Source organism: Mandrillus leucophaeus, unplaced genomic scaffold (genome assembly GCF_000951045.1).
Source record: "Mandrillus leucophaeus isolate KB7577 unplaced genomic scaffold, Mleu.le_1.0 Scaffold64, whole genome shotgun sequence".
Lineage (NCBI taxonomy): Eukaryota > Metazoa > Chordata > Mammalia > Primates > Cercopithecidae > Mandrillus > Mandrillus leucophaeus.
In genome coordinates, this window is record NW_012106919.1 from 5,751,847 (window position 1) to 5,776,612 (window position 24,766).

Sequence of the window (24,766 nt, forward strand, 5' to 3'; positions counted from 1 at the left end):
GGGGGCAGCTTTCGGGTTCGGGGCTCCTTCTCCTGGAGGCGCTGGGGCTTAGCTGGCTCCGCGCAGAGGCGGCCGCCCTCCCCCAAGGAAAAAACTGGCTTCTCCTGAGTGCAGAGCCGGCTGGGCGGGCTGGTGCCAGAAAGGGTGTGTCTTCACTGCCCTAAGATGGCCTTTAAGGTATACTTTTGAGGGTTTTATTGGGCCACTTTCCGTAAACACAGGATGCACCGATGGCAACTGGAGTTGTCATCCGACGGTGGGGAGAGGCGTGCAGATTTTTTTTGAAGGGACGAGCCCTGAAGGATAGGCAGACCCATCAGGGCCTCAGGGTACAATAAACCCGAAAAAGGACTGGAGGCTGCAGGCAATACGGTGGTAGGAATGCTTTGCCAGTTTCCAGCGTCGCGGAAGCACCAAAGGGCGGTTCCTGAAGGAAACGAGGGGTCTTGGGGCTGGAGAGCGGCGCGGAGCGTGGTGGGAATATCATCACAACGCCCCTTTCCTGCATTTCTGAAGCGAAGACTTGATTACCCGTAGCTACTGCAGGAGACTGGGTCCCGGACCCCAAAGGAGCCAAAGTCCAGTTGAGAAAAATTTACATAAAATAACCTCGGAATTCATGGGTTGAAAGTGACCATGTCATGAGAATACAAATGGGAGAATACACTCCGTTGCCTCCAGGGTTTAGCACAGTGCAGACACTGAGTAGGTCTTTGAAGGTCCTGAGGCTTCTGGGTGTAGACAGAGTGACAGGAGCAGAGGGAGGCTGCACTCTTTGGGGACTCTAAATGAGTTTTGAAGGAGATAATTGAAAGGCTTGGACCTGGTGGGGAGAACAGGCACAAGTGGAAATGCACAACTCGCCTTGCTTTTAAAAGCATACAGCGTGGAGGGCCGGTCCAGGTCAAGTGGCATCAGAGAGCAGAGCGGAGTGCAGGGCGTCTCCATTCCCCTGATGGAGACTGGGTTAGTGGCCTGTGCTTTTACCACACCATCAAACCCTTGGTCATTTCTGTAAACAAGCACTTTAAAGCTCATTGTTTGTCTCTCCTCCCTTAAAAAAAAGAAAAAGTTTACTTCCTGAGCTAATTTGGGGGGGGGTTAGAGATCACAGATGTGTGCCCCAGGCCTAGGAAGGTGAAGTGACTTGCTCAAGGTCAAACGGTTAACTAGTGACAGACCAGGCGTCCCTGATTCTTGAACAGCCTGTGGCCTCAAGCCTGAACATACATTTACTCTTTAACATTGAGTTCTTTATACAGAACTCAAAACTTATTCTTCAGATGAAACTGGGGTATTTGTGATGTTGAATTAATAGGCCATAGAGATGGTTTGGGTAATTAAGTTATGCCCACGTATCTAGATGTCTTTTTTCTAACCACACACAGGCACACATGCACAGTAGTGATGCGGTAGTAACCCACCTGAATAGTTAGAGCTTAAACCCAGATGTCTTACAACAAAATGTATAGTGGCTAGCAAACACAAGATTAAATTACAGCTGCGAACACTGGGATAATGAGCTGCTTGGCTGCTGGGTGGTAGTTAGCGTTTTGAGTATTCTGATACATTGAACATTAGTTTACTTGTGTGTTTGTGTGTGTGTTTGTCCGTGTGTTTGTCCTCAGTGACTTATTGTGATCGTCCAAATGTTCAGAAGAATATTTCATGTTGGGATTTTTCCACATGGGGATTAAAATGTGGGTGGAGTGGTGACTAAAGCCCTGCTGATAATTGGTTAACCAGGAAGCCTGTGCTGGCAACTAATTTTTAAGGTCATTGTAAATTTCTTCCCCTCCTCCTCAATACCCTTTGTGGCCTAGCTTTTGATGATATTTCAGGTGGTTTTATATGTCCTTAAAAGTCTAGTTCCTAAGCATTTGGTAAGAAAATGAAAGAACAGCTCTTGCTGAATCATTCCTGGATGAAATAGGATTTTGTCCCTTTTTTTCTTACTGGGTTTTATTGCCAATGACTCGGCTTAAACCTTCAACTAGGCCTACCACCCGCAACTGTTTCACTCACCAAAGGTACACACCATAACTGTTGAGAAATGTGGGAAAGTTTATTTTCTCAAGTGTGTAAAAGATGAGGAGAGGGAGTCTCACCAGGTCCTTCACTACATTCTGGATTTAGTTTGAATATTAGTTACCTAAAAGATAAATCATAGCTGATGAGTCGTGATTTAAAGAGGGGCAGGGAAAAAAGGTTCCAGTGAAGGTGGCAGTGGGGGATGCACATGTCAGCAGAAATCCTGGTTGTATGGTACTGTTATCAGCTGCCCTTTTGGAGCTCAGCTTGAAAGTGTGACTAAAGCTCCTCTGGCTGCTATAAAGCTAGTACTTTAGACTTAAAAAGTATTGTAAGGCAGAGGCCTCAGAGTGGAAAGTTGCCCGGGCCTGGCTGGGAGCTAGTGGAGCAGTTACAGGAAGAACTAGTGCCTAGAGCTAGGGGGAGGAGAGAGCACTTGTGCCTCACCCTTTGCCTGTCAGTTGTTCAGTGTGTAACAGTTCCCTGCTTCTTGGGTTCTTTCTGTACCCTCTGTACCCTTTTATAAGGGTGTATCCCCTTTTGGTAACTTACTTTTTGTTAATTTGTAGTGTTCCCTGCCAGTAAGCTTGTAACACTCTAGTGACTCACCTTCAGGTGGGAGGGTAGGAAAGGGGGAGGCCTGCCTCCTAAACCTGGGAAGATGGGGAGAGAGTGGTAAACCTGAGAGCCCAAAAAAAAAAAGATGCCTTTAAAAATCCAGTTGTCCAGATGAGGACTAACACTTCAAATATACAGATTTCTGGGAACGTTATTCCTAAATTGCATTTAAAAATAAAAGTGAATTCAACATTTTATAGCACAATAGAGTTGGCACTCATCCATGCTCCATTCCAGTACCCTCAGTCATTGTTTTCTGATTATTTTAGCAACACATGAACAGATAAGTGACTTTCTATTCAAATCAGGCTATGTTCTTTTAAATATATCTAAACTTAAGAATAAGAAAGGCTTTAACTGAAATAGCTTTGAAGGATTTTGTATGGTAAAGTAAAATTGGTTTCTTCACTCAAAAACAAACAGGTTTAAAAAATAAAATAAAAGCCCTGAAGCTTCGGTTTCTCATCTGGCTCTTGGATAGAATGCTCATCCTGGGGATCAAGTGAAGTAATCTATGTTATGTTTATGGAAGGAGTGCCGTGCCAGCCTCAGTTGTGGCTATTGTTATTGGGCTTACATAGGTACAGTAATTAGAGCCAAGAGAAGATCAAATCTTTACAGACTGGGTTTGCTGTTCGTCAGTAAGTCATTAGCCCTTTCAAAATTAGAGAGCAGTTTTTTCCTTCACCGTGAGAACATACTAAGATTTGAAAATAATGGGAAATAATGTTAATTGCCCTTCATAGGAAAGTCAAGTAGAGGTGTCAGTTGATTACTGCAACTGTTATCTTTGCTCAACAAGCAAATCTCTTGTTTAATAGCATCTTTCTGTCTACTTTCACTTTTCAGGTGAAGGACTTTGTTTGCAGTTGATGATCATTTTTACGTTTTCCAAGTCTTGCAAAATAAAATGGGCTTTTCGGCCTTCTGTGATGAGAGGGAGCCTGAACATTTGTGCTGTGCTGACTTCTTCTAGCTGCCCAGGGCTCTCTGCCAGCCAACAGGCTAGAAGAAGAAACCCGAGTGTCAGATCAGATGGGCTCACAGTAATCAGAGTGGCTGGGTTTGGACGACAAAACACCAGGCAAAATGTTTCCCATCCCTGCCAGAGCTGTCCAATTCTAGATTACACTGAAAGTACATGTCTAGTACATGATAATGTGCAGTAGAGAGAGCTGTAAAACCTACTCACTCATTTTAAAAACTCTCCTTCATTTATATATTTTGGAGGAAGGATATGGAACCTAGTCAGGTCTGAACTTTCTCACGTTGCTATGAATTGAGTGTATGAGAGGAAGTGTGTATTCTTTGGCTGGAGTCAGAGAGAGACTGTTCTTTGCATATGACTCACCTCATTAGTTGTGCTGAAAACTGTTGTCAGGAATCCACAAGAAGTTCTTCGTATTTATTTGGTGTTTTGGATGGCAGATTGTGTTAGGAAAGAAGTACCCTTTACCCTACACTTTCTCTTTGGTTTGGTTTTTATTTGGGTCCTGAGCAAAGGGATTTTTCACCAATAGACCGCATTCCTTAGTTCCTTTGTGACTTTACAGTGAATCTTTTTATCTGGTTTTAGACCTCACTCACTAGTTCCTTTGTGACTTATGTTGAAATATATCTGCACGTGATCTCTTTCTGGTTTTATTCAAACCCTATTTAGTAATGACTGTTGGCTGCCTCGATGATATGACAAGTTGATTCATGGTAGCTTATGCTTTGTCTTTGGGACTTGTATTGTTTGGGGGCCTGATAATCAGTGTAAGATTTTATGACTCAGTGGGCCTTGCTGTGTGGATCAGTGAGCTGTGATTTCTCTTTCTAGTCTGTTACCAGGTAGGGGCAGGTCCCTAATGCACTTTGGGGGTTATCCTCTTGTGTGTTTCTTTTATCTTCCATGTGATGCTTCCATGGCACCATATTTGTTTTATTATTTCAATTCATGTGACATTTCTTTAGGGCCTTGGACAGCCTTTATCCTTTTCAGCCTGGCAGTCATTTTCCTTCCTAGCCTAAGCTTCAGGGTACTAATTGAGGAGTGATCAGGACTTACTGGGAATTGTTCTGGTCCTCTCATAACGCATATGCCGATTATTAATCAGTTGTCTCAAACCAGAGCACTCTGGTAAAATGAAAAAAAGGCGGTAAGGTGGTCAGCAAATAGGGAGAGTTAAGGAATAAGCAGAAAGTTTTAACCCTTCATAACCCATGTGCCTAATGTACAGGTAGAATATTCCATTGAAGAAACTGAAGTTTTTTTCTGAGTCTTAATAACTGTAAAAACAAAAGTATATCTAAACTGCACTGATTCTTTACACCTTCTAGAATTTTTATTTTTTGAATGATCATGGATATGTACTACTGCAGGTAGGGTAGGCTGTCAGACTCATTAAGAATTGACATGCAGGCAGATTGGGGAGGAAGGTCAAGTCATTTTCTTTTGGGTTGAGGGAACTTGCTGGCTAGATCTGTCACTGTTCTTTGACCCTTGCTGGCTGATGGGCTGCCCAAGTTTGGATATACTAAACTGGGTTCACAAAGGGACCTACTGCTTTGGCCTTGGTAAATTATATTCTCCAGCATGCTTATTTGGATGGGCAAGAGAAGGAATATGAAGGCATGGTGGCCCCTCAGGCTCACCTCCTCTTCCTCTGCAGAGAACTGCTGCTCCTGCAGTGATGTGCTGCTGCTGGGACTGGATAGCAGCCATGGTACTATGACAGTGTCCTCCCTCAACCCCGGCCATCCCTTAGTCCTCCACTCCCTGGCTACACAATTCCTTGCACATAAACTAAACTACTTAGTCACTTAGGAGCAAATGGAGATGTAATAAACTGGGCCAGATCATTTTTTTGACTGTTATTTTCTTTAAGTTTTCACTGATAAGATCAAATGAAAAATAATGCCAAAGGAGTTTTTTCTTCAATGGTTTGAAAAGAATTTTTGTAGAAAGTGAAAAATGGCAGTAATGTATATGTTAATTAAGACCAAGTTATAATAAATAGCCTTTGTGTAGTGCTTTGCGAATACTTTTACATACACAATGCTGTTGGATGATTTAAAAATGTATCGTCCAGGAAAATGAGAAAGCACCCCTCCCCCATACCTATTATATTAAGGGGAACCCAGACTTGGCAGCCTCTAGGGAACCAGCAGGGTCAGAGTCCATCACACAACTTCCCTGCTAAAGTGGTATTTGCCACATCGTGTCCAGAGGTGCCATTTCTACAGTCTTCTTGGCATCTCTGAAATGGGCTGCATTTGGGGCACTTCCTTTTGCTGTCCTGGCCCTTCTTGCCAGTCAAAAGCTTTTGTTTGTGGGCTTTGGAAATAGTCCAGTTTTTAGATGTTTTATTTTTCAGAGTTGATGGTTTCTTGACTAATCAGACTATGAAAATGCCTTCTTTAGGTTCTTATATACCAAGTATTATTCCAATTTTAGGGATGAGGAAACTGAGGCCGACAGGCAAAGGTCATGTAGCCAGCATGTGGCAACACTAGAATAAATTGACAGACTCAACACCATTAGCAGACCTGTCTGAAGGGATTGGGGGGGGGTCTTGAACTTTCAAGTACCCTCTAGACTTTTTCAGCAGGAATTTCAGAAGTCTGAAGAATTCTGAGCTCCCTGCTGGCCACGGGACATTGTGCTGATATGGTGGGGAAAATGCAGGTTGAGAAAGCCTTCACATCCTGCCCTGTTGGAGGCTGGTGTTTGGGATGGGTATGAAGGCCTTTGGTGGTGGCTGTAGCTTATACAGACCTCAAGCAATACACCTCTGGGATGGAAGCTCCTGCTTATTTTGGGATAATTTCTACATCTGTCATATCTATCCCCAACCCTGTCCCTATTAAATGGCTAACTGCCAAAAAAGAGGAAGGAACATCTTTAGCTCTAGCAGGTCTTGGGGATGTCTCACTCATTGTGAGGACTTGTGAGGATCCGGTATATGTTTTTAAGTGAGTGAACCTTGTTACATGTTTTAACCTTGGTTCCTCCTGTCAAGAATTTTATCTTCTTATCTCTTGGGCACCTTTTCCCTCTACCCAGATCAAATAGCAAAATGCTTAGTTAATCTTTGAGAGGATAGAATCCATGGGAAGCACAGGATGAAATGATGACGCTGTGCTAAGCTCTGTCACCGTGGGTAAACCCCTGCCCTTGCTGTGACTTTCCACTTCCTAAATTAGAATGGAAGGGGGGGAAAAAACCATAACCCAACTTCATTTTTATGAGTGGCCCTTTAGAGAATGGTGTAATCCATTGAGTTTCCATTGTACCTTTCCTCAGAGATGCTCAAAGGGGCGGGGGTGCCCTTACATGGAATATGGTGAGAGTGAGGATTAATCACTCCCAGTCCTCTGGGAGGGTGGAAGTGACCTGAACTTTCTAATTGAAAAAGTAGAAGTGTGTGCCCAATGCCCAGATGAGCAGGAAGGTCACTGTAGTTGATCGAGGAAATGCCGTATTTATCATTCACCCTTCCCATGACCTTTGTTTTTCCCAAATGCCTTAAAAAATAATAAGGAAACATTGCCCTGATTCTACCAGTGTTCATCTCACCCAGTGTGTACTCCCTGACTCTGAATTTTGCAGCTTTGAGACTGCGGTAATTGAGACTGATAGGGACTTAGGTAATATTTGGTTCCCACCAGGGTAAGCTAATATTAAGTTATTATTTTACTTGTGAAGAAGAACTAAATTGTATAAGCTGCCTGGTTCTTCTAGACACACATTGCCTAGTGAAAAAACTAAAATTTAGAAGAAAAAGCAGTTTCACTTGTTAATACTTACCATGTCTCACTCACAAATGGCCTCATTTAAAACTTTGCCTTACCTAGCATGAATGGATAAAGAAAAGGGAGAGTTATTAGGGAATCTAGATTCCCAACTAACTTTAGCATTGATAGTGGTGAAGCTATGGGCAAGACATTTATTTTGTAAGTGGGGGTAAAACCTTGGAACGTGTTCAAAGCCTAGCTGCTCTAGTAATCCTCTCTCTTCTGGAGTGGAAGATACTGGAAGTCTGAGAATAAGCAAAGCATCCAGATGATGAAGCTGAGGGGTTATAACTATTTCATTTATTTAAATATATTTCAGTGATATTCAACTCGCTCAGAGAGAATCTGTGAGCTGTATTTTAAAAATCAATACAGGCTGGGTGCGGTGGATCACGCCTGTAATCCCAGCACTTTGGGAGGCCGAGGCGGGTGGATCACAAGGTCAGGAGTTCAAGACCAGCCTGGCCAAGATGGTGAAATCCCGTCTCTACTAAAAATATAAAAATTACCCAGGCATGGTGGCAGGTGCCTGTAATCCCAGCTACTCGGGAGGCTGAGGCAGGGAATTGCTTGAACCCATGGGCGGAGGTTGCAGTGAGCTAAGATCGTGCCACTGCACTCTAGCCTGGGCGACAGAGTGAGACTCCATCCCAAAAAAAAAAAAAAGAAATCAATACAGAGTGGTCACATAAATCTTTCAGAGATCCTTAGTCAATGTCTTTAAAATGGTTTTTAAGAGTTGTGCTTTCTCATTAAAGGTATGAAGGAAATACTACTTTAGCTGTGGTTCCTTTCTGGTAGATGACTTGCCTTTTCCTTTTTGTTTTATTTGTCCATTTGTATGTGTTACTATTTTGCATTTAAACTCTGGCACCAAGAGCTGTACTGAAAGAGGCACCAACAAATGTGGTTGCTCCATAATGGAGAGAATGTCAAGAATGTTGACTATCTTTAGACCTGCTTCATTAATAGATAAGATAGAAACTAAAGAACCCACCCAGTTGGAAGAAGTTATTAGTCAAGTAGTGCTGCACACGTGACCACAGAAGTTAAAAAGGTAAATAATATGTCTCTACATGGGGGCCACACCAGTGAATTTGGAGAAGGATTTCTCCTTGGAGTCTTAAGAGCATATTTTTAAATTTAAGTGAACACTGTATTTTATTTGCAACTATATTAGTTATGACTGAAACACACGTAGACTTTTTGATTTTCTTTTTTGATTTCAGCACAATAAAATTACAATCTGGACACGAGTTACTAATTACTGCTTTAGTAGCTGGTAAGGCACTTAGGAAAGTTAGAAATGAGTAAGGGAGAACCACAAAATAATAGTAATAGCACCATATGTCATGCATTTTAAGAAAACTGCTAATGTCTACTTTTTGGCCTTAAGTTGTAGTTGTGGGAGGCTGCTTCAGGGGGAGGTGTCTGGAACAAGGGGCTCTTCTGCTCCTCTCAGCTTTGGAGCACCAAGTTCAGGCTTTGTGTAGATAAGCTCAAGGATTTTCAACAGGGGTGGGGGAGTGGAACAATCTAAATTTAAACTATAGAATCAACATTTTCTTTAAAAATTGTTCCAGTTTTCGAGAGGCGTAGGTGGATCCTGTGAATTATGTGATAATGCACACGCTTTTCCTACATCCTGCTTATGTCAAAACATTTCCAGAGACTTTCATTTGGAGGTTTTATTTTCAGGCTACAGAATGGGGTGGGGGCTCCCTTTTTTTTTTTTAATCTCTTATGCAAAGAATTTTAAGGAGTCTTAGGCTGACTTTTTAATATGAGAAGCTGGTAAAGGTGAGTGTTCTTATGTAAGCACTAAAGATATTTAAATTTGATATGTAATAATGTATTTGCAAAGCAAAGAATATAAATAATATAAAAGTACTAGCATTTAGATGTCTTGTATCATTTTAATCCTTAAAAACACAAAATGAGGTTGGCAGTATTCTTTGTCTCCATGCTATGGAAGAGGAAATTGAAATGTAGGAGTTAGTAACTTGCCTAAGGATACATTGCTGGTAAGTGGTAAAGCCCAGGATTTTAACTCAAGCCTGTCTGATTGAGACTGCGGACTCGTAAGCACAATATTGCACTCTAAATTAATAATGTAAAGTTAGTTTCAGTCTTTCAGTAGGGAAGATGGAAGGCTGCAGAATAGGGATTTTGATAGCAAAAATCTCATTAACCCCAAATGGAAGTGGCGCTGGCAGGGCCATTCTGAAGCCTACCGGTGGCTTCAGAGGTGTTAAGAGTTTCCCACTGGTCTTAATGCTCTTGGATGGAGAGAATGTATCTTAAGCCAATGTATTAATAGTAGATTGCTTTGCTTATGTAGTATGCAATATACGGGCATACATTTTCTTGACTATTATCTTAATGACTATTCCAAATTATGACTACCTTAAAAACTACCAAAATCCCCTGCTCCAGAATTTTCAGTTTCAGATGAGGTCATAATTCATAGCCTTACTTTTCCCATATTCTGCTACAGGTTGGACGTGATAAGTATGAGCCTGCAGCTGTTTCAGAACAAGGTGATAAAAAGGGCAAAAAGGGCAAAAAAGACAGGGACATGGATGAACTGAAGAAAGAAGTTTCTATGGTAAGTACTGGGAGGAATATTGTATTCCATCCTTATTAAAAATCCATGATTTTTAATCCCGCAAACCTCACTGTATTCTTCAGTCAAAGAACTGCTTTATATTAAAAGAGATCATAGCAGCTGTACAGATCTCATCTTGTCGTAGAGGTTAATATTGAACATTTTCTTTTTAAAAGCTGTTAGAGGATAGGAAAAGTTAATGCAGTCACTCTGGCATAACCACAGATCAACAGAAGGAACTTAGGTTGATATCATGAGTCTTTGCTTTTCTCTGTATTATATCAAACACTGGGAAATTCAGCCTCTCCAGGCTAAGGAAGCTTCCATCTACTTAACCTGTCTAGAATTGACCTAGTCATCAGAGAAGGCAGATAAGGTTTTACTAGATCCCTGAGAGCTGCTGGGTTTCTCTGAAGTGTTGCGGCAAGTAGTAATGGGCCACCGTCACTCAGCTTCAGCCATTCTCCAGTGAAGAGCTGTCAATGATAGCTGTATGGTTGTGAAGCCACGAAGCGATGGTGAAAAGTGTACCAACTTCTGCACTGAAGAAAACATCTGCACTTCGTTTAATAAGCTTAATGGTAGTAATGAGTGATGCTATTTTTTTGTCATTTTTTTATACTACACTGTTTATTTTCTTTGTTTCTGTTTTTTTTTTTCCCCTTAGGATGATCATAAACTTAGCCTTGATGAACTTCATCGTAAATATGGAACAGACTTGAGCCGGGTATGTTCTAGTTTGAAGGCTGTTGTACAAAATCCTAGTTTTCCGTATTGTACTTTCCCCTGTATTGCATACAGGTCTAACTTCAGGGGCTCTAGTAAGAAAACGACAGACACATCTGTGTATCTACTATGTGACATGCACAGAGCTTGGGCTTTTATATGCTACTGTTTCTTTTCCCTGAAACTTTTTGAAAGTGGATGTTATTTTCTTCTCCCTATTTTGTAGTAGTTGAGAGCCAGTAAGTGGGAACACCAGGAGTTGCAGTTGGCTTCAAAGCCATGCTTATGCCTTGACCTTTTGATGATACATTTTCCCTTTATTTTTCTACATTTGTTAAATTCAGTGGAATATTTCATCTAGTTGAATCTTCAACAGTTCACATTTTTGCACTTTTCCCAGCTAGTCCGTTGCAGTGTGTTATGGTTATACTATCATTTGTTTAGTTATTCCATCATTTATTTGTAAATTGTTTTGCACAAAATTTAAAGAAACCTTTTCATAAAATACACGTTATGTATCCTTGTTATCTAGAGGATTTTGACATTAAATGTGTAACAAATGTTATAAAAGTAAATAGTCTAAGCATGTCTTATTTCCAGATAATCACTGAAAAGTCTGGGAATAACTTGAATAGCAAGCCAATATGTAGTATTTTTTCAGTAAGGCATCAAGAGCCATGGGTACTGTGGTGTTCTGATATATATTGTTTTTTGTCCACAGTTCCTGGTTCATAACTCCCTTAGCCCTTATTACAGTCTTTTGTTATAATGTTGGGTGTGTTAGACCTCGGTGTCAGGCTTCAAGAAACAGGATCTCTCTCCTGCCCTCCTTTCACCTGCCACAAGGCAAGACTCTAATCTTGTTCCACCTTTCTGATTTTCCAGGTAGATAGTGTTGGAATTGAACTGGAGGAAATCTTGGTGGTGGGGAGAAACCGCCACACCTTTGGTCACAGAAGTCATCTTCTGTGTTGATTGTTGTGGTGTAAGAGTAGAGAAGAGGCCGGGTGCGGTGGCTCATTCCTGTAATCTCAGCACTTTGGGAGCCTGAGGCTGGTGGATCACCTGAGGTCAGGAGTTTGAGACCAGCCTGACCGCCATAGAGAAACCCCGTCTCTACTAAAAATACAAAATTAGCCGGGTGTGGTGGTGTGTGCCTGTAATCCCAGCTACTCGGGAGGCTGAGGCAGGAGAACTGCTTACACCTGGGAGGTGGAGGTTGCAGTGAGCCAAGGTTGCGCCATTGCACTCCAGCCTGGACAACAAGAGTGAAACTCTGTCTCAAAAAAAAGAAAAAGAAAAAAGAAAGAGTAGAGAAGAACGTGGTTTGAGAGCGTTTTTCTTGACACAGGCACTTTAAGCTCCAAGAGGAGGCCTCGACTCGACTCAGAACAACATGCCAACAGTGACTCTGCTCACTGTGTGCCAGGCAGTCTCTGTTGCCACTTCACATCTCACTTAGGTTTTTATTAGAGTCTTAATGAAGTGTGCTCTCTCCGACCTATGCCCATTACTCAAATGCTGTGGGTCTATTTCCTTCCTTGTAAAATGAGGTTAATAATGCCTTAAAAAGGATTGTCATGAGAATTAAACAAGTTAATTAAAACACTGAATTCAGTTCCTGGCATGTAGATAGCACTCAAATGTTTGGTAACATGAGCACAAAATACAGATAAATAGATTCTTTAGACAAAAATATTTTATTTTTTTTGACTTGATATTTTGAGAGTATAAAAGTGATCATATTTTCCTCTCTTAATGAGAGCTTATATATAATTGCCTGCTGTCAGTGAATCTTGGGTTTAAGACCCATTAGAAAAATAGCAGGCTTTAGTAGATTTTTCCAGTGAGTACTTTTCAGTCAACAGGTTTATTGGGAGTTGGCTAAAATGCACATGGAGGTAAGCCCTTGCCTGCCAGACAAGCAAAGAATCAAGCTGTATATTTAAAACTTGGCTGTTAACCCAACGGATTTCTACAGGAAGTTTTTTCTCCTTTGATGTTTGTAGAGGGGTTTTTTTCCCCTCCCCACAGAATCAATACATAGAAAACTCAAAGCTGTTAATTTGCAAAACTGAATGGATTTGTGAAAGTAGATACCTTTTTGGCAGAAATGCAATTTGGCATTAATCCCTTGATCTAAAACTTAGAAGAAACCAGGCTGAATTCAAATTTATTGATGGATCAATTTAAAGAGTTTTAATCTGGGTGTTACGGGTTCCTTGGGAAACGTGGGCATATTGTTTGTCTGAACCCTTTGGAGGCTGGCTCATCAGTAGAATTATTCATGGAGGAATTTGCTAGGTTTTACCTTGGCTCTCTAGCTTGGGACATTTTGTTTCTTCCTTAAATCCTTATTGCAGCTGTCCAGCTATCAGATAGGTATGTTGGCTTGTAAGTGCTGGTACAGTTTGCCTTATTTATATTCCACTGCTTCTCAGGGATTAACATCTGCTCGTGCAGCTGAGATCCTGGCGCGAGATGGTCCCAACGCCCTCACTCCCCCTCCCACTACTCCTGAATGGATCAAGTTTTGTCGGCAGCTCTTTGGGGGGTTCTCAATGTTACTGTGGATTGGAGCGATTCTTTGTTTCTTGGCTTATAGCATCCAAGCTGCTACAGAAGAGGAACCTCAAAATGATAATGTAAGTTCTGTAATTCAGCACATGGATTTGTAGTACACATCAGATATCTTCTCCGTCTTTGTCTCCCACTTATTCTCAATTACCACTCTTTACTTAATGGTTATGAACACTGAGGAATAGTGTCAGCAGCTGTTGCCTTCGAGGCCCATCCATTCTTCCTTCATTTCCAGTTCCTCTCTCTACCACCCACGTTGTAGATGCTCTTACATGTGGGATGCCCACCTGCATGTGCTGCTGTCAGCAGGCAGCTCTGCTCAGGCCCTGGCCGCCACCCACTGGATGGCAGAGCACAGCATTAATGTTGGCACATCCACCTGTCCAGAAATGCTTGGTGGCCATTTTTCAAAATCCACAAGTTGGTTGAAAAACAATCTTTGTTTTGTAAAGCAGGAGAAACTGATGCATCTAGAACATTTCCAAAAGTCCAGTTAGTGGTCAAGTGTTGGTGTGACTGACTCCATTTCTGACCCTTTCTATGTGGTCTTTAGAAGGATAAATAAGAAAACATGAGTTCTATATTTCTGAAATCTTGGTTTCTCTATTAAAAATCTGTTTTTTATTCAGTCAAAAAATTAATTGAATGCCCCTAATTCTTGTGTAGAGCCACGGGCCCTAACTTGTCTTTTCTTTTCCAGCTGTACCTGGGTGTGGTGCTATCAGCCGTTGTCATCATAACTGGTTGCTTCTCCTACTATCAAGAAGCTAAAAGTTCAAAGATCATGGAATCCTTCAAAAACATGGTCCCTCAGGTACCAGACACTTTGTCCTTCCCCAGTGGATGACTTGACAGCCCCAAGCATGTCAGCCTGTGAATTAGTGTGAAGTTAAGGTTTTTCAAATATTACATGACTCCATCAGAGAGATGGATGTCTTCTACTCCGCCCCAAAACAACCTGTTTTCCTTCTACCCCAAAAAGTGGTAGCCTTTCTTTTCAGTGTAAACTCTGAATACAGGCACACTGTTACAGCAATATCTCTTAAACTGGTGAGCAAGCTTTTGTAACTTGTGTAAATAAAAAAGTGAATAGTATAGGTAATTAGGATAATAGACCATTCTTAATTTTATTTTCTTGTTTTGGACACTACCTTCTCTTTGTTGGTATACTAACGGTATAAATGGTTTCCTTTCCAAAGCAAGCCCTTGTGATTCGAAATGGTGAGAAAATGAGCATAAATGCAGAGGATGTTGTGGTTGGGGATCTGGTGGAAGTAAAAGGAGGAGACCGAATTCCTGCTGACCTCAGAATCATATCTGCAAATGGCTGCAAGGTAGGTCTTTTATTTTAACAAACCTCATGGCTAACTCTGCTGTTTGGGCAGCTGGATTTGAGGGGTACAGTAGCCCATGATAAGGCAGTGTATTCACATGACATTTTTCTTCTTTTCCTCACATACAGGTGGATAACTCCTCACTCACTGGTGAATCAGAACCCCAGACTAGGTCTCCAGATTTCACAAATGAAAACCCCCTGGAGACAAGGAACATTGCCTTCTTTTCAACCAATTGTGTTGAAGGTAGGCCGTTTTTTGGCACTTTGAGCACTGTGTGGTATTTCTCTTGGGCATTAACAAAATCAAAACCATAGGCACAATCTCTTGTTTTATTGGCTCCATTTCTGACAACTTGTGTCAAGCACAGAGCAGAGGTGTTTTCCTAGCTGGCAGGAAACCTTGTGGCAGTTTCCCTTCCCTCCACCTGCCTCTTCTGTCAACAACACCAGTCTGGCATGGGTGTTGGAGCTGCTGTCCTGCTAATGGAGAGAAGTCCCTTTGCCAAGCAGCATGTACAACCAAAAGTCTAGCCCTTAAAAGTGTGCTTTTGTCAACTCTTTTTCTTTTTTAGCCATGCTATGTAATTGTGTAAAATCTGTGGCTTCCTTCAGGTTAGATACAATTAGGTACAGTTCTTCCTCCCCTTCTTTTTAAGGCACCGCACGTGGTATTGTTGTCTACACTGGGGATCGCACTGTGATGGGAAGAATTGCCACACTTGCTTCTGGGCTCGAAGGAGGCCAGACCCCCATTGCTGCAGAAATTGAGCATTTTATCCACATCATCACGGGTGTGGCTGTGTTCCTGGGTGTGTCTTTCTTCATCCTTTCTCTCATCCTTGAGTACACCTGGCTTGAGGCTGTCATCTTCCTCATCGGTATCATCGTAGCCAATGTGCCGGAAGGTTTGCTGGCCACTGTCACGGTAAGAGGCAGGTGATGGTCACCCTGACTCAGATCAGCTTGCATGAATGTTACATTCTTCTGCTATCCTATTCTAAGGTATTGCCAACTTACGTTTTATTCTGGATGTTTGATACAGTTTTTTTGAGCCACATCATATGGTGAGTTTTGACAGTGAGAAAACCTCAGCATTTGTTTATACGTAAGATAACCCCAAAGCATACATTTTGCTTTTAAATTATCACGTGGTCCAGAATAGTGCAGTGGAGAAAGGAGAAGAACTTGGGATCAAGTAGGGGGATAGAATAGGGTAGAATCCTGTTACTGTTTTTCTTAATAGATTGCTTTTCTGGAAGGAAGGGGAAGCCTCATGTATGGGTTCCCCTTACTATTTCTTCAGACTTCAGAAGAAGGTTGGAGAGATTTATAATTTCTTCCACATTAGGGTATAGCAAGAATCTGTGTAGAATTCCAACCTGATTGAGTGAAGTAATAATCTTCCTTATATTTTTTAGGTCTGTCTGACACTTACCGCCAAACGCATGGCGAGGAAAAACTGCTTAGTGAAGAACTTAGAAGCTGTGGAGACCTTGGGGTCCACATCCACCATCTGCTCGGATAAAACTGGAACTCTGACTCAGAACCGGATGACAGTGGCCCACATGTGGTTTGACAATCAAATCCATGAAGCTGATACGACAGAGAATCAGAGTGGTAAGGCCAGGGCTACCACACACCTCAGCCACCTGCTCCACTTGGTTTTTTTTTCTTTTAAGAAATTGCATGAAAAAAAAAAATTTCTTTTTTAATGTTCATGACAGCTTTTTCTTTCTTTCTTTTTATCATTTAGTGAAGAGTCAAGCGTATGGGATTTTGATTTTTTGCATGTTAGCAGAAACTTTAAATTGCCCTACAAATGTGATTGAAGAATGCCTAAAATGTAATTGGTTTCATTAATTGGGAAATGAGATGTATCACTGCAAATTTCTGTAGGATTTTAATAGGAGAACTGAGAACATAGCCTTTGAAGTTAATGCATTATTGTCCTGTTGTGTTTTCTTGCCTCCATCAGGTGTCTCTTTTGACAAGACTTCAGCTACCTGGCTTGCTCTGTCCAGAATTGCAGGTCTTTGTAACAGGGCAGTGTTTCAGGCTAACCAGGAAAACCTACCTATTCTTAAGGTAGGCTCAAGAGTTAATAATGGGTTGCCTTTTGGAGGGGTGTAGACAGCACATGAGAACTGCCATTTGAGTGTTAAAAGTAGCAGATTACCTTTGTGGTCTGTGTGACTGTTCACTGTAGAACACTTGGAGTGGTCTGTGCAGTACTTTGCTGTAACTTACATTGTGTTGCCTGTAGATCCTGATGTATTATAGGACCCCCTGCTCCATATAAGTTGATTAAAAAGGGAAGCTGCAGTAAAAATCTGACCAAAGTGGGATGGGAAGAGATGGAAGACAGTCTTTATTGGTGAAAAACCTAATTCATCTGCTTTTACTACTCTGAGTTTATGTTATCACCTAACCTAGTGGACAGTGAGAGCTGAGGGCTGTAGTGACTCGATAATCGTATTTGCATATTAGGATACAGTAGATTCCAGTAAATCCTTTAAGCCATTTATTTTCCTGAAATAGCTCAGCTTATCTTATCTTATTGGTTGTTAGCTTGTTTACTAATGATGTAAAAATAAGCTCCAGGCCAAAATAAGCCCAGCCTTAGCCTGTGGAATTCTGATGCAGTTTGAAATGATTGAGATTTTACTGTGCTGCCCAAGTGAAGATGCAGTCTCAGAAGGATCGTGAATTGTACAAAGTCCTGTAGGAGAAGAAAGCTATGTGAGGCTCTCTGGGTCCCACATTCTCTGTGAAGCTGCCTGTAGTAGTTGTGGGTATAAACTAAGTTGCCAAAGGGAATGTGGCTTGGATGTAACTCAGATGCCTTCTGTGGTGAGGATAGGGTTCATTTATTCTGCAAAGGAGATTTTCTTGGCATTGAATTGATGTTGATTTGAGGATAATGTTGTTTATCTTGGGGATAAAACTTGAGATAAGTGTTTCATGTTTTTCTTTACCTCAAAGTGGAAATGTTCTAGGCTTTGAGCATCAGGTTCCACAAGTATCAAATCTTTCCTGATTAAAAAACCCCAGAAAGGTAGCAGAAGCTGTATTCCAAGTATTTCTGGAGTTGGGCCATATTGATGGCATTATTACTAAAAAGTGGGGAGGGGGAAGCAGCCCTATTTTGCTTTTATTAAAATAGCTAGCTTTTATTTAAAATGTCCCTCACTTATTTTGTGTTTCTTTCCAACCCAGCCAACTTTCTTGCTCTGTGGAGCTGCTATACTTCTGAGCATTGATCTGTTCATCTGCATATGCAACCTTAGATGTTAAAGTTCTAAAAGACTTACCTATATAAAAGTTGTTTACAACTGAAAATGCTTTCAGTATGTCAAAATATAAGTGTGTCATCACGTATCACAGATAATATGTGTCACCTGAAGCGTTGGGCTTTGACTAAAATGTTACATGGTTCGGTTTTATTACTGTTGGAGCTGGTAATAGCTTTCAGTTCACATCCTTCAGGCCCAGTTAATTTTGCGCAATTATGATTAGAATGTAAAGTCTTCTACTTTGCCCTTGACATAGGCAGTTTGTCCCCAGTCCTGAGACCCTAAGCATTTTCTTATGAATTCTACAGTAATGAAAGGTGCTATAAATGTTTAGTCTCTCACTTGGTATTTTCAGATAAGGAACCAGAAATAGGTAGTTGGGAATAGCATTGGCTTTGAGACTTTTCAGTAGGCCGGGAGAAGATAGAAATAGACTGCAGTAGGTTGGAAGGGTGTGTTATACCTCTTCTAGGGAAGGTGACACCTTCCCACAGCCTTCTTTCACTAGAAGCTACTGTGGGCCGGGGAAGGACATTGGGGTTTGAGTCTGAAGCACTGTGAACAGCAGTGGTCTGGGCTAGAGGGACTCCTGTCCCACTTAACACCGCTGCTTCCTTCTTGCCCAACCTTTGCTACCTCTGACAAGATTGGAATGTGTCTTGAGTTATTTTTCCTGTTTTTCAGTGATGCCTCAGTGAAATTTTTTGGAGATAATTTACAGATGATGTCTCTGTTCACAGCGGGCAGTTGCAGGAGATGCCTCTGAGTCAGCACTCTTAAAGTGCATAGAGCTGTGCTGTGGTTCCGTGAAGGAGATGAGAGAAAGATACGCCAAAATCGTCGAAATACCCTTCAACTCCACCAACAAGTACCAGGTCTGAAGATAAATGGGTATACGGAGGGCGAGGGCAAGCTGGGGGACAAAGAGGGGAGGTACATGAGCAGGAAGAGGAAATATTCTCCCTTTGGAGTTTTATAAGCTTTAGCTTTAAATTTTACCCTTGATTACATATAGAATGTCATAATTTAGTTGAATATCAGCAGGATAAATGAAGCCTCTTGCAAAACACTGTTGAGCCCTTTTGAATACTTTTGGTTTGGGGTGGGTGTGGGCATGTGGGGAGGGTGCTGGAGGTGTGTGTGCGCAAGTGTGCCCCAATCCCTGTGTTCTGAAATTCTGTATGTGTTATTTTTTAATGTGAACAAGTGCAGGAATTTATGAATACATCATAGTGCTCTTTTTTTTTTTTCTGTAGTAGTCAGAGTATGTTACAGGTATAAGATACTTCAGAGTTCAGAAAGAAGGGATCTTGGGTCTTTTATAGCAAATACTAAATAGTAAGTGAAGCTCCGTTTTCCACCATGGACTGCCACACATCCAACCATCCAATGTTTATATCTCAACAATCCTTCACAGTTGTCCATTCATAAGAACCCCAACACGTCAGAGCCCCGACACCTGTTGGTGATGAAGGGTGCCCCAGAAAGGATCCTAGACCGTTGCAGCTCTATCCTCCTCCACGGCAAGGAGCAGCCCCTGGATGAGGAGCTGAAAGACGCCTTTCAGAATGCCTATTTGGAGCTGGGGGGCCTGGGAGAACGAGTCCTAGGTATGCAGACAACCTGGTAACAAAGTACCTGGGCACGTTTCTATCAAGTAACCTAATCTGGTAGACAGTTAACAAGTGATCCTATGAACCTGTATGTCTTGTTGACCTTCCTCTGTGTCTTTCAGGGGCAATCCTCCTACTTGTTTATTTGCCCCCTATCATTTTGAAAACAATAAGTGCTGGAGAAATGTTCAGTGTATTGGGCTGTGAGAAACAACGTCCTGATGGTTTGCTTCTGACTTGTACTTAGACCTTTGGTCTCATGCTAGTCAGTTCTGTTTGTTTTTTAAAAAAACACAATGGTGGAAGAGGATCTTTCTTATCTTTGTTGCTATGGACATAAATAATAAGCCTAATTAAATTAAAGGTAATTAATTCTTAGTGTGTCTAAGTTAGACATACTATTTCCTGACTGCTTTGGAATGGGTGTGAATTTACATGAGCATTTATGTGCTCAGCTCAGAAACTAGACTAATGGTAAACTTTTAGTCTAAGATGCTATCTATTTTTTTCTACCCTGACAGCTACTGAGGCTGAGAAGTTCACTTTACCCATTGTCTAATGTATTTGGGGAAGTGGTATTTATAATACTTTGTAGCTTGACAGATACTACATTCATTATTTATATAATGCTTCCTATTCTTCTTAACTTGGGTAAATCTAACTCATGGTATCTTTCGTATGTGTCTATCCAACCGAAGGATTGCTATCTTCTCTTAAGTATTTTTCACTTCACTACCTCCACCACCCCAGAGTGGAAGCAGTCTCTCTTCTTTGAGTCTACATGGCATGTTAAAATTCATTGTAACCTCATACAACATTGAAAAGAATGTCTGACATTATCTTGATTTTTGTATTAACTATACTAGATGATAAACCCCTTGGGCAGAATGCATCTGATCTGTACTTATCCTCAAAAGTAGCTAGTATGATGTCCCATATTGGTGCTCGGTAATATGTTTCAGTTAAATGAACAAGAGAGCAGAGGTATGGCCTTGATGTTTCCAGAGAAGGCAGCTGAGGCACGTAATTCCATGATTTGCCAAATCCAAATAACTTAGTGTCATCATCAGTGGGCAAGTCTAGAACCCTAATATCCTGGTGCTCAAAATTAGTGTTATCAATTCAGTCTTCTCCACATTAAACAATTTCCAATTCCTCTGAGGCCTGGTGTGATGGATTCTCTCTTTCAAATGCTTTTTTTCTTTCAGTGACTCTGTCGTTCATAAATGTTAAACAAAACCCTCACTCTGTTATAAAAATATAGACTTTAAAAATTTTCCAAAGTAAACATTCCAGAGAAAGGTAGGCAGGCTGAATAGGCTGCTGTTGTCCTTCTTACTGCCTGGCGTTACTGAAATTTTCAAAGGCTCCTGTCCTCCTCGCAGGTTTCTGCCACCTCTTTCTGCCAGATGAACAGTTTCCTGAAGGGTTCCAGTTTGACACTGACGATGTGAATTTCCCTATCGATAATCTGTGCTTTGTTGGGCTCATCTCCATGATTGACCCTCCACGGGCGGCCGTTCCTGATGCCGTGGGCAAATGTCGAAGTGCTGGAATTAAGGTAGTGCCCAGGCGCCTCCTTGGCTTCATCTCTTAGTGCCTTGGGACACCCTACTCAGTGAATGTTGCCCTTTGAGGTCCGGATGGCCACTGTTTTATCTCACCTGGAGTATTAATTTCTATCTCCAAAGCTTTACTTGCACCCAGAAAAGACCAAATAGTATTAAAATGATGGTGTAAACACACAAGAAATTAAAAATTTTTTGGAAAGCAGTTGTTTAAAAAAGAAATGTAAGCAAAGTAAAAACAGCAAAAGACTTGAAGTTTTAAAACATTGCATTATTCTAAATTAATGTACCTTATGCAATGAATGGCATATCTTCTGTGTTTTTAGTTAACTGTTTGTTAGTGAGTGAGTGGTGTCCTCTGTGTATCCGTCTTTTTTTAAGTAGCTGAATGTTACTCAAGTGCACTAATAATCCTGTTGCTGGGTATGTGATTTGTTTCCGTTTTTTACTCTCAGGATTTTATTTTATTTACTTTTTGAGACAGAGTCTCGCTCTATTGCCCAGGCTGGAGTGTCATAGTGCGATCTCGGCTCACTGCGACCTCCGCCTCCCAGGTTCAAGCAATTCTCCTGCCTCAGCCTCCAAAGTAGCTGGGATTAGCCAACACCACGCCCGGCTAATTTTTGTATTTTTAAGTGAAGATGTGGTTTCACCATGTTGGCCAGACTGGTCTCAAACTCCTGACCTCAGGTGACCTGCCCACCTCAGCCTCCCAAAGTGCTGGGATTACAAGCGTGAGCCACCACACCCGGCCTGCTCTCAGGATTAATACTGCCCTGAAAAGCTTTGTAGAAGTTATTTCCTCACCACTCTGACTACCTCTTTTTAAAGTATATTCTAAGTACAATCACTGCATCAAAAAATAATAACAATTTTGAATTCTTGTCACATGTTGCTTTTCCTCCAAATTGTGCCAATTTGAGAATGCTAGCCAGTAGCATGTGGTGTCTTCACAGTCCCACCAGCATCACATTTTTATTTTTTTTTTTTTTTTTTTTTTTTTTTTGCTGGTTTAGTAATTTTCGAGTATTTTTATGTGACTGTGTAGAAGGAAAAATAGACATTGTATATGCTAGTGATCGTGTACCAAGATAAAACCTGAGTATTGCCTTTGTGTTTCCTTTCTGTGGATACATATGTTTATATTGTTGGCTAATCGATGTTTATTAGTTTTATATTTGCATTCCTTTACTTTTGATACTCTAAGCCGAATCATCCTTAGTATTTACTCTTGCCTACTGGATATAAGACTTTAAGGTCATTTACTTGGCAGTTGCATTCAACACATTGTCTTGTTTATTACAGGTCATCATGGTCACAGGAGACCATCCAATCACAGCTAAAGCTATTGCCAAAGGTGTGGGCATCATCTCAGAAGGCAATGAGACCGTAGAAGACATTGCTGCCCGCCTCAACATCCCAGTCAGCCAGGTGAACCCCAGGTAAGGCAGGAAGCTCAAATCACAGTCTGCTGAGCAAGTAGTGATGGTTTAAAATCTTCATTGTGGTTCTATAATGGTTTGCATCCAGGCTTGCTCTGAGTAGGAAATGTACCTGCACTGCCAGAAAGCAACCTTGTCATTCCTAAGGAGGATTTTAAGTAAGAGCAAGTCATAATAATTAGCATTTAGATGGTATTTACTGTTCTAAGAGCTTGATATGGTGACCTATTATTTGCAGAGCAGGGAAGCTAGGGATTCAAGAGGCTTTTGAAGTACCTCAGAACTGGTGAAGTCATATAGTAAATTCAGCAGTCTAGCTTCTGATTTCATGCTGTTAACCACTGAGCTCTACTGCCTAGCACCTAGCACCTTGACACTTTCCAGGTCCACACTAACAAAATAAAATAAGGAAGGGACAATTACTTAGGTCGTTCAGGCAAACACAGGAAACACTTGGCAATGAAGTAAAATAGGTAATAGCAAATTGGTTTCGTTTTAAGGTTTAGGACCCTTTCACCCTATGTTAGGGTTAGAGGAGGGTTTGGTCTTGTATCAGCGCTGCCACTGTCTAAAACTTATATTTCTTTTTTTCTTTGATGGAGTCTCAGTCTGTCGCCCCAGCTGGAGTGCAGTGTCATGATCTTGGCTCACTGCAACCTCCGCCTGCTGAGTTCAAGTGATTCTCCTGCCTCAGCCTCCCAAGTAGCTGGTATTACAGGCCTCCACCAACACGCCCAGCTAATTTTTAAATTTTTAGTAGAGATGGGGTTGGCCAAGCTGGTCTCGAACTACTGACCTCAAGTGATTCGCTCGCCTCAGCCTCCCAAAATGCTGGGATTACAGGCATGAGCCACCACACCCAGCTAAAACTTGGTTATATTTCAGCATGTCTTATAAAGGTAGGGAAAGAATACAGACAGGCCTGCCCCAAAGATTGTCATGAGCCTCAAATGAGATAAAATATATGAAAATGCTCTGTAACCTGTAAAGTACTGAACACTTAATAGCTTTTACATGCTGGGAAAAATTCCTTCTTTGTTTTGTTTACAGAGTGATCTGCATAAGAATATCCCTTCTTGAGGTGATGGACACATGCTGGTGATGTGATGAGTGACTTTTTTTTTCTTTTGTCCTAATTCTAGGGATGCCAAGGCCTGCGTAGTGCATGGCAGTGATCTAAAGGACATGACCTCCGAGCAGCTGGATGACATTTTGAAGTACCACACTGAGATAGTGTTTGCCAGGACCTCCCCTCAGCAGAAGCTCATCATTGTGGAAGGCTGCCAGAGACAGGTCAGCCAGCACAAGGATCGGGCTGCTTTGGGCACTGTTGGCTTTAGGGATTGGAGTTCCAGTGGAAACACAGCAACGTTGATGGATGCAAACCTCGCTGTATTAGACTCTGTATAAAACAGGCCAGAAGGAAGCTCCCAGGCATAGAGAGGGTGACTTGTGAATGGTTTAGCAGTGACAGAAGCACTTTAAAGTCCAGGTGTCCCACTGTGTTCCAGAGCTTGACCCCTCCGTGGAGTCATCTGATATGGAGTCCTAGTATTTACAGTAGAGATGCGCGTGGTCAGGAGACTACTGGGCATGCATACAGGAATGGGATTTTCTGGAGTGCCACCCACCAGAGTCATTACTTTGAGTAGCCCTTGTTAATGCCGGGGGCTATGTTTGTTGTCACTTGTCGGTTCTGTTATTTGGTGTAGGGCCTGTGTGAATACTTCCCTATGATGGTTCTCAGGCTTCATAAATAGTCTCAGTAGGAAAGGAGTAGTGTCTGTAATGAGTGCTCAGAGGGGGCATGCGTCGCACTATTTCCATCACTAGAAACAGTGATTGGTATTAACCCATTTTCCCTTTTCTGGGGTAGGGTGCTATTGTGGCTGTGACTGGTGATGGTGTGAATGACTCTCCAGCTTTGAAGAAAGCAGACATTGGGGTTGCTATGGGGATTGCTGGCTCAGATGTGTCCAAGCAAGCTGCTGACATGATTCTTTTGGATGACAACTTTGCCTCAATTGTGACTGGAGTAGAGGAAGGTGAGAGCTGTTTAAGGTGTACACCAAGATCTTATTCAGATACTGCCCATTAGCATCCATTTCTGTATATTTCTTGGATATGTTCAGTTTCCAATGTGCTTCTCTCATAAGCTAACAGTAAAAAATC

At 41.6% G+C, this 24,766-nt stretch overlaps 1 protein-coding gene across 2 annotated transcripts in view; it reads left to right on the forward strand.

The window, feature by feature from the left end:
- ATP1A1 (ATPase, Na+/K+ transporting, alpha 1 polypeptide) overlaps positions 1-24,766 on the forward strand; it is a 30,981-nt gene continuing 6,215 nt past the window's right edge. The window contains exons 1-16 of one of the 2 annotated variants that reach the window (XM_012000827.1): positions 1-177; positions 9,926-10,036; positions 10,704-10,763; positions 13,204-13,407; positions 14,043-14,156; positions 14,542-14,676; positions 14,805-14,922; positions 15,335-15,603; positions 16,097-16,295; positions 16,654-16,763; positions 18,712-18,846; positions 19,389-19,581; positions 20,970-21,145; positions 22,458-22,594; positions 23,737-23,887; positions 24,471-24,639. In XM_012000827.1, the coding sequence (XP_011856217.1) occupies positions 166-177; positions 9,926-10,036; positions 10,704-10,763; positions 13,204-13,407; positions 14,043-14,156; positions 14,542-14,676; positions 14,805-14,922; positions 15,335-15,603; positions 16,097-16,295; positions 16,654-16,763; positions 18,712-18,846; positions 19,389-19,581; positions 20,970-21,145; positions 22,458-22,594; positions 23,737-23,887; positions 24,471-24,639 (2,293 nt within the window). In that variant the 5' untranslated portion in view covers positions 1-165. Of the gene's footprint in view, positions 178-9,267; positions 9,453-9,925; positions 10,037-10,703; positions 10,764-13,203; positions 13,408-14,042; positions 14,157-14,541; positions 14,677-14,804; positions 14,923-15,334; positions 15,604-16,096; positions 16,296-16,653; positions 16,764-18,711; positions 18,847-19,388; positions 19,582-20,969; positions 21,146-22,457; positions 22,595-23,736; positions 23,888-24,470; positions 24,640-24,766 lie in introns of those variants that run through there. The other variant, XM_012000828.1, reaches the window with a different exon arrangement.